The 19871-nt window shown below is 38.9% G+C and overlaps 1 protein-coding gene across 1 annotated transcript in view; it reads left to right on the top strand.

Moving 5' to 3' along the window:
• The window catches only part of exoc5 (exocyst complex component 5), a 68954-nt gene that overhangs the window by 15644 nt on the left and 33439 nt on the right, over positions 1-19871 (top strand). Inside the window, exons 6-13 of the mRNA XM_076275106.1 lie at positions 1180-1208; positions 1402-1511; positions 4352-4396; positions 4506-4646; positions 9282-9364; positions 10566-10775; positions 13144-13291; positions 13385-13493. Of these exons, the coding sequence (XP_076131221.1) occupies positions 1180-1208; positions 1402-1511; positions 4352-4396; positions 4506-4646; positions 9282-9364; positions 10566-10775; positions 13144-13291; positions 13385-13493 (875 nt within the window). The remainder of the gene's footprint in view (positions 1-1179; positions 1209-1401; positions 1512-4351; positions 4397-4505; positions 4647-9281; positions 9365-10565; positions 10776-13143; positions 13292-13384; positions 13494-19871) is intronic.

Here is a 19871-nt window from a genome sequence, read left to right as displayed (position 1 = left end):
TCACCTAGCAAATAAGATTACTGCATTCACCAAAAAAACTTGAGTATGGGACAGGCGCTTCGATCGCGACAGTATTATGCCTTTGAGATTTCTGAGCGAAATCGCTGAAACGTCTGATTGGGAGGCACTCTTGTGATCCCATGTATTCAACAGTAGGCCTACATCACATCCCTGCAAAGTTTATTTCAAAAATATTTCCCTACCAGCAGTGCTCAGTATGACTGGATTATGGATCCATTTAATGCAACATGTTGGCATTTCATTGAATATATTGTACAATGCTGTATAATGGCCTATGCTTCCTAATATGTTGCTGGAAAACAGAAATATGTATGTGTGTTATGTATTTATTTATTATTATATCTGCAGCACCAGCTGATTTTAACTCTGTTGAAGAGGATATATTTAGAACTTTTTTTTAAAAACAATTTTAAGCTTCAACCTACCACTTTCTTAGAGCGATGAGGGACAGGTGGGGCTCGAGAATGCCCCCTCAAAGTGGGGAATGAAAGAAAAAGTTTGAGAACCACTGATCTAGTTTGTTAACTACCACAGTCACGAGTTGGGTCGCGATAGTCTGTCATTTTTAAAAAGTGGGTCCCCAGAAAAAAAGTTTGAGAAACACTGGCATAGACTATTCAAAATTATAAGCTATAACCTACTTTCTTAGGTTAAAAGGGTTCACTCCAAATTATTGTCTAGGCGTAGTATAGGTGGTCATAAATAGCATTGGTTTTAACTTAGGCTATTGTCTCCCATAAGTCTCATAGTTCTGCAAAAGTGTTTGTGAAATATAATTATCTGAAATATAATGGCTTCAGTTTGTCTTTAAAATACAGGGTTCCCACAGGTCAGGGAATTTATGCAATATCATGGAAATTTGATAAAGTCTATTCCAGACATGGAAAGTCAGGGAATATTATTTTTCAAAATACATTAATGCAGATGTATGTACACACAGAATTGGTGTATATCTGGTAATTAGCTTTACTGCATGTTTGAGTGGTTGTAGTTAGCCCAACTGTGCTTATTCAATGTTCATTTATTCATCTCCCACTCTGAAAAAGTAAAAGATTCTTGAACACAATGCGGCTACTCTGAAATCTTTGGTCGGTATATTGTACGATTCATTCAATGGTTCTTTCATTCTTCTGCTTTTGTTTCTCCTTGTTTTGGCAGGTTTGCAGATGTAAAGGCTAAAATCGCTAGTGAGTAATTAATGAATCAATCTATGGAATTTTACTATTACCCCTTAAACAATAATAAGTACCATTTGAATTTTGCATGTTTCAAATACATTTATAAACCTAATATATAATGTTTAGATTTATTTTCTAGAAAGTTTGTCCAAACACCTTTGCAGACTGTTGATGTATGTGATTCAGTGTTGTTGTGTTACAGGTAAGTATCATGACTTGGAACGGCAGCTAATTCAGGAGTTCACAAATGCCCAGCGCAGGGGGGAGATTGGACGTATGCGGGAGGTTGCTGCTGTCCTCCTTCACTTTAAGGTAAAAATAGACATGTGACTGCTAAGCTGTCTCTCACTACTGTACAAAAAAAGTGACTGACTGGGTGGTTGAGTGAGGGTTGGTTGATTGTAGAGTGTCTTATCCATCTGTCAGTTTGCAGCTTGATCAGGGTATTTTAAGGCCAGATTTTAGCCTCAGCTTTCCAATGGTACGAGCCACTAATGTCTTAATATTGATTCTAATATTATAGTACCTCTACCAAAACTAGAAAGTTGCTAGTTCAGTAATCGCCTACAGAAGGCCGCTCAGACAATGGCAGAAGTGCCGTTCGCAGAGGTTAAATTGGGCCGGAGCTCACAAGTGCAGCTCCACCCTCTCAGGTCCACAGCACACCCTGCCGGAGCTCAGCTCCATCTCCTTCACTGCAAAAACTGCTTATCTAACAAAATCTAACTAAGTGTTATTAATCTTATATCAAGATAAAAAAAAACTAGTTGGTATTGTTTTCAGTATAAAGAGACTTACCTAGCTCTTTCTTGTCAAATCATTTGACATATTTTAAGACATCTCATCTTGAAAACAAGCAAATTTGTCTGCCAGTGTGTTAAGCAAATTTGTCCTAAAAACAAGCAAATTTGTCTGCCAGTGCGTTGAGTAAATTTGTCTTGATAAGACTCCTTAAAATAAGTTAAAGTCTTCTTAAATTAAGTCAAAATGATCTTTTGAGAGGGCGCTAGGTAAGTCTTTTCATACTAAAAATAATACCAAATAGATTTTTTAATCTTAATATAAGATTAATAACACTTGGTTAGAATTCATTTTTTGCAGTGTTCCGCACCAAATGTTATTCCACTAGAATTATTTTTCATCTCCTGGCAAATACATGATATGAGACTGAATAATTAGCAGGACTAGCCTAGTATTGAGCTGCTGTGCGCCAGTAAAATCTCAAGTCCAGGTTCAACTAAATTTCTCGGGGCGTACTCATCACACAGATACCATGTGAACGAGCGGAATGATATTAACGCCAAGTTGCTGTGATAAATGATTTGCGAGAAACTTAACATTGAACTTACATGAAATGTAGTCATATTTGCATTCTGCACACATCTCTGCATACGAGCACAAGGCAAACCGTATATCACAATAAACAGCAGACCTTACCGAATACGAGGATATAACGCATGCATCTGAACAACAAGCGGTTCCCGAGTAAACCTTTTTTTAAATTGCAACACATTTCTACATGGTCTCCAACTTTGGGCAAAAATCTAAACTATTTAGCCTATAGTATGTCAGTACAAACATTTTTGTAAATTGCTTAGCCTGAGTATCCCACCATCATGGTTCTTATATTGCCAGATGCCATAATATAATATAATATAATATATTGCTTCCTAGTGACATTAAAGCTGCAGTTGGCAATATTTTTTTTATCATATTCACTGAAACCGACACTATGCTCCGACAGAACAACATAAATCAGCCGGTTTTAGAAAAAAAACCACACTTCTACCTCCACCTAGAGCCTGTTATTTGTTTTGCAAAAATCCACAACTCCTGGTTCTTCTGATCCAATCAGAGCAGGGCTGTGTGAGATCTGACTGTCAATCACAGTCTGGTGCAGTCTGATGCGCACTGACGAGCACAAACTTGAGGAGAGGGTGCTCGGTGGTAGTGGGGGAGGGGCATGAGCATAGTAAACATTTAACATTTTGGCTAAGCCCCCTCAATCTGTCAGACTTGCCAACTGCAGCTTTAATGCAAAAATATAAAGAAAAAAATCATGAGACGCAAATAATTTTTTCTTGATATAAATGCTGACATAAGACATATTGCATAAGACAAATATTATCCGAATACAATCCACCGCAAGATCCTCTTTGCTAACATCTTCTGGCCCGTCTAAGGTTACTTGGGCAGCCGTGGCCTACTGGTTAGCGCTTCGGACTTGTAACCGGAGGGTTGCCGGTTCAAACCCTGACCAGTAGGCATGGCTGAAGTGCTCTTGAGCAAGACACCTAACCCCTCACTGCTTCCCGAGCGCCGCTGTTGTTGCAGGCAGCTCACTGCGCTGGGATTAGTGTGTGCTTCACTTCACTGTGTGCTGAGTGTGTTTCACTAATTCACGGATTGGGATAAATGCAGAGACCAAATTTCCCTCACGGGATCAAAAGAGTATACTTATACTTATACTTCCAGTCAGTATAGTGGTTTTGTCTGATGTAATCTCTGGGATTACGTTGATAAAGATGTCAGGATAGCTGGAACCAATGTCCAAAAGTGCCTGTTGACTGTACGATACATACGGTAGACTGTGTTTAGCGAAAAATACTTAAAATAAACAAGCAGATAACTACTGATTCGCAAAATCTGGAGAGATAGGGCTTTGTGAAATGTCCGTGCCACCATCTGGATCCAGTGTGTCTAAGATAGCGTTTTTTGTTTCCTTAATGTTCCTTCGAAAGTGAATGTTCTCTTTATGCAAACTCAAACCTCTGCCTCTTGCAATGATGAGTTTGAAATATGCTGTACATAAGCTTATCAGTGACAGAACACCATGCAGCCTTTTTTCGTCACAGGAGCGCCAGTTATACATTGTATGAGTGCTAGTTATCCTTTGGAAAGAAATAAATCAGATTATCAAAGGCTGCCATTGACATTAATGCCTTTGGTTTTGACATAGCTTACACAATTTCTGCCTCCACAACATTTTCCGAAATAAAAACACATTTCACCAGTTGGAGAGAGATCGGTCGCGAGACTTGATCCATGCTTTAAAAAGTTGACAAACCACTGATGTATTGTAAGGAATCCATGTACTGAGAACTTCCTTGTCTGTGTATTGAACCACCATTTTCCATGTTTCTGTTTTTTAGGGATATGCACATTGTGTAGATGTCTATATCAAGCAGTGTCAGGAGGTGAGTACTGAAAAATGCTGGGTAAAATCTGAAGACCAGATAACTGATAAATGAATGCTTTTATAACTGTGTGTCCTGGAAATGAGCATCCTCCTTCCTTTCCTTTCAGGGTGCATACATGTGCAATGACATTTTTGATGACACTGCAGTTTTATGTCAGCGTGTCAACAAACAAGTGGGGGAGGTGTTTTGCAGCCCAGAAACAGTGATGGCAAAGCTCATCCAGAGCATTTTTGATAACAAGTTACAGGTAAGGTTTAAAATCATGACTAAAGTCAATGAAGATCCTAAACTGATTAGTTCAGGACGTCAGGACTAACAATAACGACATGTAGAACAATGTCACTTAAGCGTCATATTGTCTTTAATTTGTCTTTTAATGTTTTTTTATTGTCTTTTAATGTTTTTCATTTTGGAAAATTTACATTTTGGCACATTTGGCAGTGACAATACCAGGAAGATGAATCGTAGTCAGTGACTATTTTTGGGAAATGGACCCCAGGGTTTCTTTACAGGCTGCCTAATGTTGTCCTCCAGAATTTTAATGTAGCCTTCTACATGGCTGTCGTTGCTCCTTTGAAAATCGGAGGATCACAGGCCACTGTGGCCTTGGTGCTCCCCCTAATTTCAATATTCTGCTTTGCGTCCAACTAATAACGAATTAATTTAGTCTTTTACGCAGTGGAGAAAGTGACCGTGCACGACAAGAAAGAAAGTGCATCCAAATTCACCCATTCTTCTCTGTTGAACTACTCGTGAAGTAGCCTACTCATCATGCAGACATACCCATGCATCGCCTGTACAGACATACCCATGTATCGCATGTATGTTAGCCTCGAGTTGCTGTGGTAAATGGTCCGTGAGAAAAGTAACTTAATGTAGTAATAGTAATCATAATATTCTACATACAGTTCATCTACATACAGGCCATCTCTCTACCCATTCATCTCGATGGAATACTTCACAAACTCTTCCCTCAACACATGACAAACAATATATCAGAAAAACAGTAGACCTTACTGAACACAAAGGTGTAAAACATTCCCCTGTACAGTTAGCCATTCCAGAGTAGGCCTAATCCAGTTTTGAATTTGCCACAAATTTGCATGTTTACAACTTTGGGCTTTACGTTTCACAATGTGTTTTAAATTGATTTCATAACAGGCCAAATACAAAATGAATGTTACAAATATTGCCTAGATATCTGTAAATATTAAAATCAGAGGATTTACAGCTAAGAGTTCAAAAAAGCCTTAATGAACACAAAATACTAAGCATGGATGTAGCCTATTTGAGTTTCTTAAAGCTGAGCTGTGCTTAAATTGTTCAATACATGATTTTATAACAGGCCAAATAGAAAATAAATGTTAAATATAGCCTAGATATCTGAACATATCAAAATCAGATGATTTGCAGTTCTATGTAATATGTTTTTGGAATGTTTCATACAGTGATGCAGGTCTACTGCTGTGTATAGGCTAAATACTTTGATCATTTTTATGTAGCCTACTGTATAGTTAACTTCGGCCTGGGTGCCCTGACGTGTGGCCTTTTCCCCATGGAATGCCTTATAGAACTACCCTTTTAGAACATTCCAAGGCTACCCATGGAGTATTATTGAATAAAACAATTAAAACTCACCAGGTGATTACAAATGAATGCTACACTCCATCAACTTACCTGAAACATAGTCATGTTATATATTTTTAGAAACCTGAGGTTCTGAGCTATCTATTATGACAAAGTCCATTTGTTTTAAATAATATATAGGCAAGTCCTCATCATTGGAACATTTAAAATTCTCTAAACTAGTGTTTAGTTTTTTAAAATAAAACATATTCTCCATTTAATATATACATGTTATGAACTTTGTACACACATACAAATATTCCAATATGTTGGCCAAGTTATTGAGACAATGAAAATATCACCAGGTATAGTATAAAACAGTTTTAGTCTATTTTAACTTGTAATTAATTTGGGGGGGGGGGGGCATTCTAAACTCGCCAGGTGATAAACTTGATGTTTACACTCCATGGACCTTAGAGAAACTCAGTCATGCTATATATCTTTGGAAACCTGAAATTATGGACTATCTGAAAATAATTATGTAAGTATGTAATGGTAAGTATGGTATTGAGACCCTGTACCTGTACACATGGAAATTGCAGCAGGGGTCTTCTCATGATCAGGTAAGTAATGGGAAATATGGCAATGAACTATTTCACACCTGTTTTACCAATCTTGTAGTCTGTTATAGTCAAGATTCCCCAAGGGGTAAGTAATAAGTGTGGTACAAAACAGTTTCAAGCCTATTTGACCTGTTTTGTGTTGTAGTTTCAGTCTATCAGTTATCAATCTTATACGAAATAAAACCAGATTTGACAGTGTTTGGTTGTTTCAATTAATATCTGTTTTTACTGAAACAAAATCAGATAATATGATAAACAGATATCATAAATAGATAAAGATAAATATGTATCATGAACAACACATTTACCTCATTAGGTGTGGCAATAATATAAGAACAGATATAATATCAATAGATAGAGATAAATATATCATGAACAACACCTTTACCACATTAGGTCATTAGGTGTGGCAAAAATATAAAAACAGATATAATATAAATATATAAAGCTAAGTATATATCACATGAACAACACCTTTACCACCTCATTAGTTGTGGCGATAATATAAAAACAGATATAATATAAATAGATAAAGATATCATATGAACACCTTTACCAACCCATTAGGACTAACAATAATATAAAAACAGATATAATATAAATATATAAAGGTAAGTATACATCACATGAACAACACCTTTACCACTTCATTAGGTGTGGCAATAATATAAAAACAGATATAATATGAATAGATAAAGATATCAGATGTACAACAAGTTTACCAACTAATTAGACATAACAATAATATAAACAGATATTATATAGATACATACATAATATATACATACAAATCAGATGAACAACACCTTTAGTTCATTCCTCAGGTTGGTGCACCTGGAGGAAACAGTCCCTGCACATGTGTGTGTTGCATGTGGCACAGCCAAACACCGTCTCATGCCGACGCTCAAGTCTATAACAATTTTTACACCTACGGTTATCTGATAGCAGACTCTGCAAGAGGGGAATGCTTGTGAAAAAGCGGTCGAAATAAACGCAGTGATTGAGGCCTATCAAATCCCTGGTCATATCATGCACGACCCTGTATCCCAAACCATGGATCCGTTGAAGAGGTGTCTGGTCCCGTTTCCCTGAATAAAGCTTGAAGTCTGACATCTAAGATGTGTTGCCGTCACACCGGGCCCAGAACTTGATTCCAAACTTTTCTGGTTTGTTAGGCATGTACATTACAAGCTCTGTTCTGCCTTTGAACCCTTTCATAGCCTCGTCAATAGAAATGTCACGACCGTGTTGAAAAATTGCTTGCAATTTTGACGTGCCATCTCAAACACCGGCGCAACTTTAGCTATCGGATGATAGCTAGCATCAGCTCTCGTCACTCGTGTGGCAGCATTATTACAGTGTAAGTACTGGCACTGTTCAGTCATGGCACGTTGAAACCCGCTGACACCCAGGAATGGATCCGTGGACCAGTAATCACTGTATTCATGTTTCGGATTAACACCCATCAGGATATTTAATCCAAAAAAAGCTCTCATCTCGGCGCCGTCAGTCGGAAACCAGAGGCTATCAACTCGCGAGTGTTCTTGAGCACAGCGCTCCGCGTACAAGTTCGTTTCAGTAGCAATCTTCTGAAACATTGTCTCGACGAAAAAAAGAAAAAAGTAATCCAAAGGTGTAGCATTTCCTACATTGAATGTCCTTGGCAACTTCGGTCCCGAATCCATAGTAAATTGATTGATTGTTTGGTCCCTTATAACACGACTCCAGGCTACATCTCCCGTTTCTCTCATCTCGTCAGTGACATTTTCGTGACCATCACTTTCGCTGTCACTTTCCTCCGAGGGTATAAAATCATCTTCAAACCCAGAAAAATCAGACCCATCAGACTCGTTATCAAGAAAATTCTCAATATAAAAGGCTGCATCTTCCGGATTCCTGAACACTCGCGCCGCCATCGTCAAAATGTCAACATTCGCAGGTCACTAGTCTGACAGCTGACGCACTTGTCTTTTTTCCCCTCAGAGGCTAGAACTTAGATCGTCAAACTTCGGAAAACCCCGCGAATATGTATCCCTCACTCCTATTGGTTAGCCTGGTGTTGCTAGGTTTCGGCTCTGCCGATCAGATTATTTGTTACAAAGGCAAACACGGTACTTGCTCTAGTCATCGTCAAAACACGTCTTTATTGATACAACAGACTCGTCAAAACTCGTCATAAAGGATTTGTGGGGGGTAGTCATATGACGTCTTTATGGGTCTCAACATTTAGCAATATAATAAAACAGTCCAAAAGTAAATTAAATCCCAAACTAAACTGAAAATCTTCTGCTTTTGATAGCCTGTATGCCGCTCCGAACGTAACGCATGTCTCACAATAAAACGCACAATGTAAGAAATAAAGGCCTGCATCGAATACAAGCCTGCCTGCCCCAAAGAAATACCTGTGCTTTGCGCAGTCTAAGTAAATAGCAGACCCTAGACATAATTTGAGGATTTACGGAAAGTATGACTAAGTAGGACTAACATTTAAAAACATATTAAATTACATAAAATATATATTTTGATATATAAGTCGCAGGACCAGCTAAACTATATAAAAAATAGCGAATTATAGTCCGGAAAATACACAGAGCTAATGGCGAATGCACAGGGCTATGATTCACAGAATTTTTTGGTCTGTTTTGGCTTAAAAACAAATATATGAAATACTTGTTTATCTGATTTTTTTTTAGGCTCATGTAAAGGAAAAGTTAGATGAGGCTCGACACTCTGACGTGGAGCAGTATCTTAAGAACCTGTATGACCTCTACTCCAGGTACTGAACATTATTTCATATTGCAACAATTGCATTATTTCATATTTCAACAATTGCAATAATTTACCAGTTTTTAAAGTGTGCTGGTCATGTACATTTGGTATCATCTTTAAATTATTTTGATGTAATATGGCCACCTGGATGGTGTGGAATAAATTTTGCTTAAATATCTATACATGCTGAATGTCTGAGATAAGGTTTTGTCTTTCTCATTAGTAGTGTATTACTTCCTGCAGAGAGGTTTGTATGCATCAGGCAATCAAGATACAGTGACAAAGTCTGTGCACCAAAGAGACAATCAGTTGTTTCTCACACACACATTTATACCTTGCATCATAGTATCATAGTATCATTGCATCATTACCCCTCCCTGCACACAAACATGCCTTTGTTAATACAATATAAAGATTAGCTAATAAAGATCTTAGGACATTAAAACTGGGTTAAGAACATTTCTATTGCCATACAACACATGATTTGCCATCTGTACACCAGTTACCGCAACAGAAGTATACAAATGAAAAGAACTTTAAGAACTAGGTTAGGTGCCAACGGAAGAATGACTTTTAAGGCAGTAGAAGTATCAATTATAAGTAACATTACGGACTAGGTTAAGCTTTAACAGAAGAGTCCATTTAAAGGTGTAAGATCTTACAGAAACACAAGTATCCAAGCAAATCAAAATGCTGCTGGGGAAGCATTTGGCTCACTGCCCTTAGCTAATCTACTGTTTGCGATTTGGGGCTATAGTGTATACCGGGGCAAGCTCTGTAGTGGTTGATCAACGAAAAATACTTTCTCCACGGCTTATTTGATGTGTTTTAATGCAGATAAAGACCCTGGGGCCAATTTTCGCCGGAGTTACACTTTTAGGGGCCTTTAAGTGAAATTCAATCTGTACATATTACTTTCTCATGCAAATTACTCAAATTTTGCTTACTATAACAAAACAGTGGGTCAGGTTATTCCCATTTTGAAAATGGTTGATTCTTGGTGGAGGAAAATGGGCTTGGCAAAAGTACTTTAAGTAAGAATTTAAGTACATGTAAACATATAAAAATGATAATTCTAACACTTTGTTCTTATGTTTACAATGTTAGCTAAATCTTTCTGTTTAAATGGCTTTGATCAAGTTGCTGTTTTAAAAATGATGTTCTAATTTGACACATTCTTACCTAACCCTCTCAAATGTAATCTTCAGGACAACACTGTTGACAAACAAATTGGCGGAGTTCAATCTGGGATCAGACAAGCACACCTTCCTATCCAGGCTTATAAAAAACATTTTCTCCATCTACCTGGAAAATTACATTGAGATGGAACGTCAGTACCTACAAAGTCGCAGTGCCATGATTCTGCAACGTTATTACGACTCCAAGAACCATCAGAAGAGACCACTTGGCACTGGCAGGTATGTCCCTCCCAACAGCTCTTCCCATTTGACTCTTTAGTAGACTAACTTTAAGCAACATATGCCTGCACGGTATGTATTTATTCTTATCGCGGTTGAAAAGCAAGGAATTACCTCAATTTCGCGGTATGCTGATTGATTGCGAGTTATGGATTATGAATTAATTAAACTTAGGACCGTCACAGCAACTTCAAAGATCACTGGACCAAATGCTTCAGACATGAAAGAAATAAGCAGTTTATCAACAAGGCTGTCACAATTTTAGAGCAACTGTTACATTCGGGACATTTATGCTACTGTTACAACGGTAGGCTACTGCACTTTCTAATGACTGCGTCATGTTGTAACAAAGGTAGGCTATATGTCGTTGTTAAGTTAAATTCTTAGCAAACTAGAACATATTTTAATATATTTTATATTTAAAGGTGCTCTAAGCGATGCTGGGTAACGTCACTTCTGTTGACTTTCAAACAAAACAGAGAGCTAGCTCGCTACTTCCTCCCCCTCCCTCCTGTTGCTGCTCCCGTGCAGCTCCCGTGCAATTGAAACTCTTTTTGAAACTTTGCTGGAACAGTTTGTTATGTTTTTATGGGCTAGGTTTGCCAGTTTGTTTTTGTTGCCTTTTTTGGAGCCTGGGCTGTCCACAGAGATCGTGTTTTTTTACAGTATATTCAGGACACAGACAGCTGGCGGATGGTTAGGTGATGTTTGCAGTAAGTAACATAAAATGTTTTAGCCTAAAAAACGTGTGGCATCACTTAGAGCACCTTTAATTCTGTTTCAACTGTTTCAGACACAGGGCTATCTATTGGTACCAAGTATATTGATCCTTCTGGCTTATAAAAACAGACGAAGTGACTGCAAAATAATGTCATGTACAAAAACCAACGCTGCACACCCATTACTTTCGTTTGGACCTGTAATTGGATAGATTACAGCATGTCAGATAAAAGAGATGAAAGAAAGACTTCTGGGTTATAAAACAGACGAAGTGACCGCAAATTAATAACTTCATATAGCTCGACTTACCCCACGTTTTTGTCTGTTTTTGTAGCAAAGCATGTTTATAATCTAACGCTATCGTGTGGTTCTCTATGGCAAAGCATGTTCATAATCCGTTTTTGAGATCCTAGTAAATTCCTGCATGGCATCCAATTCAAGGCTCACATTGCATCCCAATTTGTTCAACAAAGAAACACCTTTTTTGCCTTTACTTTGTTCATGGCAATGTAGTAAAAAGTTGTTGTAGAGAATCATTATGAGTGCATGCACCATAGGCACACACAGGCTAACACGCTAACTCGGGTCAAGTCAGGTCAGATCAGTTTGTGTCACAGATATGGAGTGCAGAAAGGTCATTTTCATCACTACATAAAAAAATGGCATTTATTTCTGTAAGGCGCACACCACATATGTCTGTAAATTGTTCAGCCCCAGACAATCCCTCCATCATGACAAATGATATTGCCAGATTCGGGACAGTCTGCTCTACACACACATGAAAGGCAAGTCGAGCTGCTAGCTTGCAGTGGTGAGATACATGTCAAAATATAAGAATTTTTATAATATGTTTTTTGTATTTTTATTATTTAAAAATTAAATCAATGCAAGTATTAATACATGAAAACAATATATAGCATGTGTGTATGGCACTTACAATGACCAGGATAAATGCCTCTAACTAAAGGTAGTGAAAATGCCCTTGAAACAGTCTAGGGTTCTAAGGGTTAAAATAACCCCTTGTGCTTTTTTGTTAACATAGCCAAAGTTAAAAGGTTGATTGTTACAACACATTAGTATTGTCATGTTTTAAACACATGAAAACACATTCACATCACATAATGTGACTTAATTATTGTAGTCAATTACTTAATTTGTGTCAGATTAGCTAAATACAACCCATGTTTTGTTTTTCAATAACTTTTACATATGGCAGGCTACACATGAGTTTCTGTTTTTGATTGAAAGTTATTGCCTATCTGTAATGCAAGAGGCTACTCATTAAGTGTAGTCATAGCCCTCTTCCTTGATAATCTTCTTTGAAAAAAATAGTGTTTCTCATCTCTTAATAACTTTCAAGGGAAAACTGAATTAAAACTACTAGTATTTATTAATAATGAAAATAAACTTGAAGGCCAAGATGCATTGTGAATCATTTAGTCCTGATGTGTTGTGTAATTGATTTGAATCAAATTTTTGATAGGATAATCTTATTTGAATCGAATTGTGAGACCAGTGAAAATTCACACCCACACACCTTCCAGCATTGATAGTGTGATTATGTAGTTTATTTTACATCCTTGATTTGCAGATACGACTGTTACAGATGAACATTGAATACGTTGTTTGCTTTTCCCTTTTCATATAGTATCCAGGAACTGAAGGAACGCATAAGACAACACACTAACCTACCACTGGGACCAAGTATTGATACACATGGTGAGACCTTCTTGTCACAGGAAGTTGTTGTCAATTTATTGCAAGAAACACGTCATGCCTTTGAACGGTGCCATAAGGTGAGCTATGAACATATTCCTACAACTAAAATGAATGTTGTTTCTCATTATGGTGGGTTTTTGCAACTTCTCATTTCGTCTTCATTTTGCCAGCTGTCAGACCCTGCCGACCTACCTAGGAATGCCTTCTGTATCTTTCTACTACTAGTGGATCACCTTTGTGTGGATCACATTGACTATGCCCTGGAAATTGGTCTATCAGGTAGTGACTTAATTTTGCTGTTTTTGCAATTTTACATGAATTAGTTTACTACTTAAATTTTCCACAACTTAACATTATATCGACTCACGAAATTAGGCTACAGCTGCTACAAATCCCATACATTCTAACAATTCAGCTAGCATCAATGTAACTTGGTGAGCTGGTGTTAACAACTGGATGCTTTCAGCTCAGATGTTGAATCATCATTGACATGATGTTGTGTTACGCCAGTTCTGCTTTGCAGTGGAGACATTGCACCCTGTCTTCTTTTCTAAGTTTGAAATTATCCCAAAATTTTGGACATTCTCTGCCTTTTACGGACGTTTTCTTGGTTCTCCATCATCGCACCAACTTAATTCTGAACGTGGTGTGCGCGTCAGTAATACGTCCTTGTGAAACAATAATCCCTGAGCTGAGCAGGCCACATAACGCATGTAATAGGAATTAAACAAAGCCTCGAGGCAGAGAATTTCCCTCCCGCACGCACACACATAATCACACACATGCGCACACACACACGCACATGCACGCACAGACACATAAAACACACACACACACACACACACTTGCAGGCAAGCAGTCACACTCGCACACACACACACACACACACACACCCCATTACCCCCACACACACTCACAAGCGTACATATACACAATAGCAAATGCATACATGCGCACACAAGTTGCTAGAGTAGGGGGTGGAGTAGGAGATGGAGACAAATTGACAAGCGTGATTTATTTTTGCGGAGAGAATGTGCAGGACTGAGCGGCAGTCATATTTTGTACCGGTACATCTAGTTTAAGACCTGGATGATCGAGAAGACCAGCACCATTTTTGAGGAATGATTCATTGTCATATGAGATTAGCAAAGGTGTGACTTTCCAACAGTCTCTGGAGTAAGGGACGTCACGCTCTGCCACTCTGTGTCTGTAGCTGAAGTGGCCAGGGTAGCATATTTCTAAATACTTGTGTGGCATTCTGAAACGGTCCTTAAATTCAGGACCATGCAATTGGGATTACCGTTTCTTCTGAGTTGAAATTCAAAGTTCAAAGACAGTCAAAGTATTCAAAGTGTAGTGGCAGTTTGTGAACACATTCTCATTGCCTTTCTAAAAGACCCTAGATTTGGAAAAAAGTGCAAAAAGTGTGACATTAAGGGTGGTATAAACTTGTTTTTAATGTAAATGTAAATCATGTTTCTAGGCCAAGCATACTTGCATATACAAGGAATTTGGTCTCTGCATTTATCCCATCCGTGAATTAGTGAACACACAGAGCACACACCGTGAGGTAAAGCACGCACTAACCCGCCTCGCTCAAGGGCACTTCAGCTGTGGATGTTGGTATGGGAAAGCAGTGCTCAGCCACTTCCTCCACACACATTTTTTTCCAACCGGTCGGGGATCGAACCGGCAACCCTTCGGTTACAAGCCTGAAGCCCTAACCAGTAGGCCACGGCTGCCCCAATTTCTTTGTCTGCATTTGGTATCAATCATTATTTTTTTCTATACATACTATATTTAATTAATGTTAAAGAATTGTCAATACCAATACAATGTCAATACAATTTCTTTGCATTGATGTGCGACTTTAGAGTTGACGAACTCCAGTGATATGCAAATTCCTTGCTGGAGACATTGCAGAGGACTTTATTTCAATCAACACCAGGCCGTAAATGTTCCAATCAATGATCTAGGCAGCACATTTTCTTCTCTCTCCTTCATTTTACAGTCTAATGGTTACTGACTACAACGGCTCGGGGTCAAATGTCATACAGAATCGATTCATCTGCGTTATTTTTTTTAATCAGTTATTTTTTCTCAAATTAATTAATCGAAATTAATCAGTTATTTTGACAGCCCTATTAAAAATATATGTGGAGTAGGTAGGCCCTAAATGTACGTGAAAATAGCTCAGTGTATGTGCATTTAGTGTACAAAGTGCCAATGTTGTACCATAGATAAATAAATTGAGTCAAAATTATTGTTTTATGCATAAATGAAACATGGTACATCATTGGCACTTTATACACAAAATGACTATAAACTGAGCTATTCCCATGTTGATTTTCGTCTTCCTACTAGCTACCCACATACCATTTTAGTCCTAAGAATATTTCCAAAAAATGCAATCACACCTTGTTTTATCTTTAAAGGTGCCCTGCCTAGGGATCGACCGATATGGATTTTTTAGTGCCGTTACCGATACCGATTTTTTTCCATTAGCCTTAGCCGATGACCGATACAGGCTGCCGATTTTCTTGAGCCGATATTTGGAGCCGATACTGCTTTTATTTTGCTCCCTCAATTTACATCATACAAATGACACATAATTACACAAATGATGATAACAAATGTTATAAGTCTCAATTTAAAAAAGGAACATTTATTGAACTTATGGATGGGTGCACTGGATATGGTTAACTGCCAAAATGCTTTCATCAACATCTTACAACACAGCCTTGATGATGCATTGCTTGCTGACATATTATAAGACATAATTCAAGTCATCACAAAATGTCCTTTGTCAACACATTTAAATAATTTAAGAAAATAATAAGCCTGAAAAGTAGCTATTGAAATAAAGTGCTTGATTTGTCATTTTAGACTGCATGGTTTCAATTTTTCTATGTCTATATTTTTCTAAAAAAAAGCTGCCAGATTTGTCAACCACAGAACATAAATCAGCAGAGGAAAATAACGTGGAAATAACGTGGTGTCAGATGTTTCTGTTCTAAACGGCATCAAAGTCTCTCCTTCAGGTAGCGCAGCACTCTCATATTGCTGTGATGCGTGTGTCCCACTGAGTGAGACAGACCAGACCACACACAAACTTCTGTTTAGTAGCTGACGAACCACCATTGAACTGAATTGATAATGATAACGTTAGCAAACGGCTCTAAACAAGTAAGGCATACACGGTATGTCTGGTACATGATGAACGTTAACACGAATTAATATTCAACTACACGTCTCTCATTATTAAAGCTCTGATATCACTGCGATGGCAACTCCGCCCCACTCGAAGGGAGAGGGGGAGGGAGACGCACACACCACACGCGTCCAAAACTCAGCCAGGTGGTCGCTGAATAAAACTCCCACAAATCGGAACAATGTCGGGATTACTTAATAATATGATTGACCAATGTTCGTAACAGCTACCGCTAACACATGCATACGGATAGCCTACAACTTAGCAGGCGCGCGGGAACCTATTTTTGACCAGGGGTGCTGAATAACAAAAATAATGAATATCCGACGATTCCACGATCCTCTGTGACAGTTTTCCTAGGCCTATGCAAGGATGGCTGAATGTCAACGCGCTTGTGCGCTATGCACTAATAGAACTTCAACAATGCATTTTGCCTAAGAACCCAGACTTGAGGATCATATCGGCCGGCCGATATATCGGTCAATCCCTAGCCCTGCCACACAAAACCGTTTTCACTTGTATTTTTTTTTAATATGTTAGGTCCATATGTGTTTGTGCCATGTCGTGAATGTGAAAATGAACAGCTACCTCCTCTGTCAGCTCTAGCCACTGAAAAGAAATAAGCGGAGAAATTAGGCCAATTGCAAAAGCTCTTCAGTTTGACGTGGAATTGATTGAGCTCATTACTATTCATGAGCTCGCCCAGTTGAGACCGTGCCCACAAAATTCGTTTACCTCTGTGACAGTTTTCCTAGGCCTATGCAAGGATGGCTGAATGTCAACGCGCTTGTGCGCTATGCACTAATAGAACTTCAACAATGCATTTTGCCTAAGAACCGAGACTTGAGGATCAAATGGCTTCAGTTTATTTTTTGGAACAGTGCCACAGGCTTTGCAAAAAGGTTGCTGTTGAAGCCTGGAGCAGTAGGCTACCATCGCAGCAGTCTACGACCAGTGCCCGTAAGTAACGTTATTGTCAACTCAAGGAAGTGCTATGTTATACAGGTTTAATGCACTTGCTAGCCTTGCAGGTTTAATGCCCATTTGGACAATGCTAGCACTCGCTAGTCAAGCGAAGTTCATGCAATGAAGCTAAAGTTAGTTGATAACTGCTGTCATGTTATGGACGAAACCTTCGCTCGGTCGCTTGCAATTGTATGGTTGATCTATATTGTTTTAACTAATTGATCTGAATTGGTTGATGTTTCTCTTGGTAGCCGTCGTGGGCGTGCGTGCACGTTACTCCCCGGCCCAGTATAACGTAGGACCGACCCTGTCTAAAATCAAAACACTATATCACTGTGCGTGTGTGGTAACGTTAACCTCTGGTCTTGACTCACTGCAGAATGCATCGGCTTAAAAAAGTTAAAGAAAAGGAAATGAAACTTCATATTTTTAGAGCCTCTAAAATCAAATTGACTATTGAAATCGAGGCTTAGGATGGAATGATGTGTAGGAGCGATGACTCATCCCCCCTCAGATTTTTTCACAAAACGCACCCTGACTAGGTTAGCTTGTCAGTCAGTGTGGAACGCAACCTCAGACCAACGCAGATGGCAAAATAAGGAACTGCAACCTAATTTCAGTGGTTAAAGCTCTCCGGAACATTTCTAGTGGTTCTCATATGCATAGATGGTTGTCACGGGACACAATTAGCAGGATAGGACAGTAACTGGGTCTTTCGGGTCAGTAGTAGTGACCGTTGTAAAGAGCTCCATTTAATGGAGAGGCAGTAGCAGCAAGAACTAACACTCGTTCTCGGTTGGCATTGGCAAGCAGTTGCCACACAGACACCATCAATTTTGTCCCATTCTCGTTTCCTCACCTCTCTGATCATCTTCATTTTCATGTAAATCTCAAGTACTGTCTTCTGCATCATCCTCCTGATTTACGGAGCGCTTGGGTTAAAACTGAAAAGGCTGAATAGAAGGCGTGTTCATCTCGCTGTACTGTCAAGACTTGGGCTGGTTCAGTCATATCACGTCACTACCTAGAAAGCATTGAGATGTAACCAACAGTGGCGGCAACGAGTGAACGGATTTTCCAATTGTTTTTTTTTCTTCATAAAAACTAAAACATTTTGAATGTTTTATATCACATTTTTATAGCTGACGCCAAGGTTAATCTTATAAGGCCAACATTTCATCCTCTGCCTCCTGGATGACAAAAGCAGGAGTGGGAGGAGGGGACTTCTGAGGACAGAATATCCTCAAACCAGGCATAAAACTCATTGAGCCCATCAGGGAGATCAGGGTCCTCATCTGTGGTGAAGCAGGTCCCTTGTTGACCTAATTGGTCATTTCCTTCAGGCTTCTTCAGACAGATCTGAGGTTGTTGGTGGAGAGTTGATGCTCCAGTTTATTTGCATAATCCACCTTCGCTTTTCTGATTGCAGAACAAAGTTGATACTTGCCAGACTTGTATTTACCCTTTTCTCCACTGTAAAATACACTTTTGATCATAATACATTCATCAACACAAAACCGGATGTATGACGTCACTGCCTCTGTGTACTCGTCTAGGCTGCCTGCCACACGTGTTTTTGAAGATCAGTACATTCAAAACAGCCTTTGAGAGTTTCAATGGCATCTGTGCATACTTTACTTTGTTGGTTCAATGGGTGTGTATAAGAGAGACTATACACATACTTTCATGTTCCTGGATTTTGGTTTCACAGTTTTGAATTTCTGTTGATACTCTGGAACAAGGAAAAGCATTCCATGTTCAGACTTTCCCAGTGGAGCACTCAGATATGCATGGTAAGCTGAAGTGATTTGTTCAATAGCAATAGCATTTTACCTGTTAAATATATGGAGCTCATCGGACAAATTGCAGTGATTGTCGCCCAGTATTATTACAGTAGAGTCCGGATGCGATCTTTCGACTGCAGCTATATCATCATGTGCTAGTTCACTGGTGTCAACATTAGCATTTGCTTGTGGTGGAATGTGAACACCGATCAGCACAAACTCCCTTGGTAGGTAGAAAGGTCTATAAGTTTGGTTGTTGGTTATAAACTCCAGATCCGGAGAGCACTACTGTTGTACAAAGGTGGAGTTGGTTCACTAGTAGGGCTGTAACGATATACGATTCGAAACCGAAATCGCGACATTCATATCAACGATACTGTGTCGCGGTGTGAAAAGGCAGAATCGCGACACACCTTTCTAGTGTTTCACGCAGTGCTTTTTTACGCAGCCGCAAAAGCAACCCACATCTCCCGCTTTACTTATCGGTAGCCTACGTTGTCCAAAAACAAACAAATAAATAATAATTTCATACCTCTCCTTGCTTTCATTGTAGACTATGTGTGCAACTTTACCAAACAGTATAGAAGTAAACCCCCTCTTCTTGCCCCGCTCTCTCTCGAGCTCCCTCCCTCTCCCTCCCTCTCCTGCTCAATGAACACGCGCCACTTAAATAAAACATTCACAATCGTGAAAGCA

This window comes from Alosa pseudoharengus, unplaced genomic scaffold, assembly GCF_046254945.1.
Source record: "Alosa pseudoharengus isolate Yale_2024_CS ecotype anadromous, Long Island Sound unplaced genomic scaffold, YU_APseudo_1.1 YU_APseudo_1.1_scf_8, whole genome shotgun sequence".
In the NCBI taxonomy this organism is placed as follows: Eukaryota; Metazoa; Chordata; class Actinopteri; order Clupeiformes; family Clupeidae; genus Alosa; species Alosa pseudoharengus.
The sequence above is the reverse complement of the archived record's forward strand: the minus strand, read 5'-3'. Positions and strand labels throughout refer to the sequence as shown.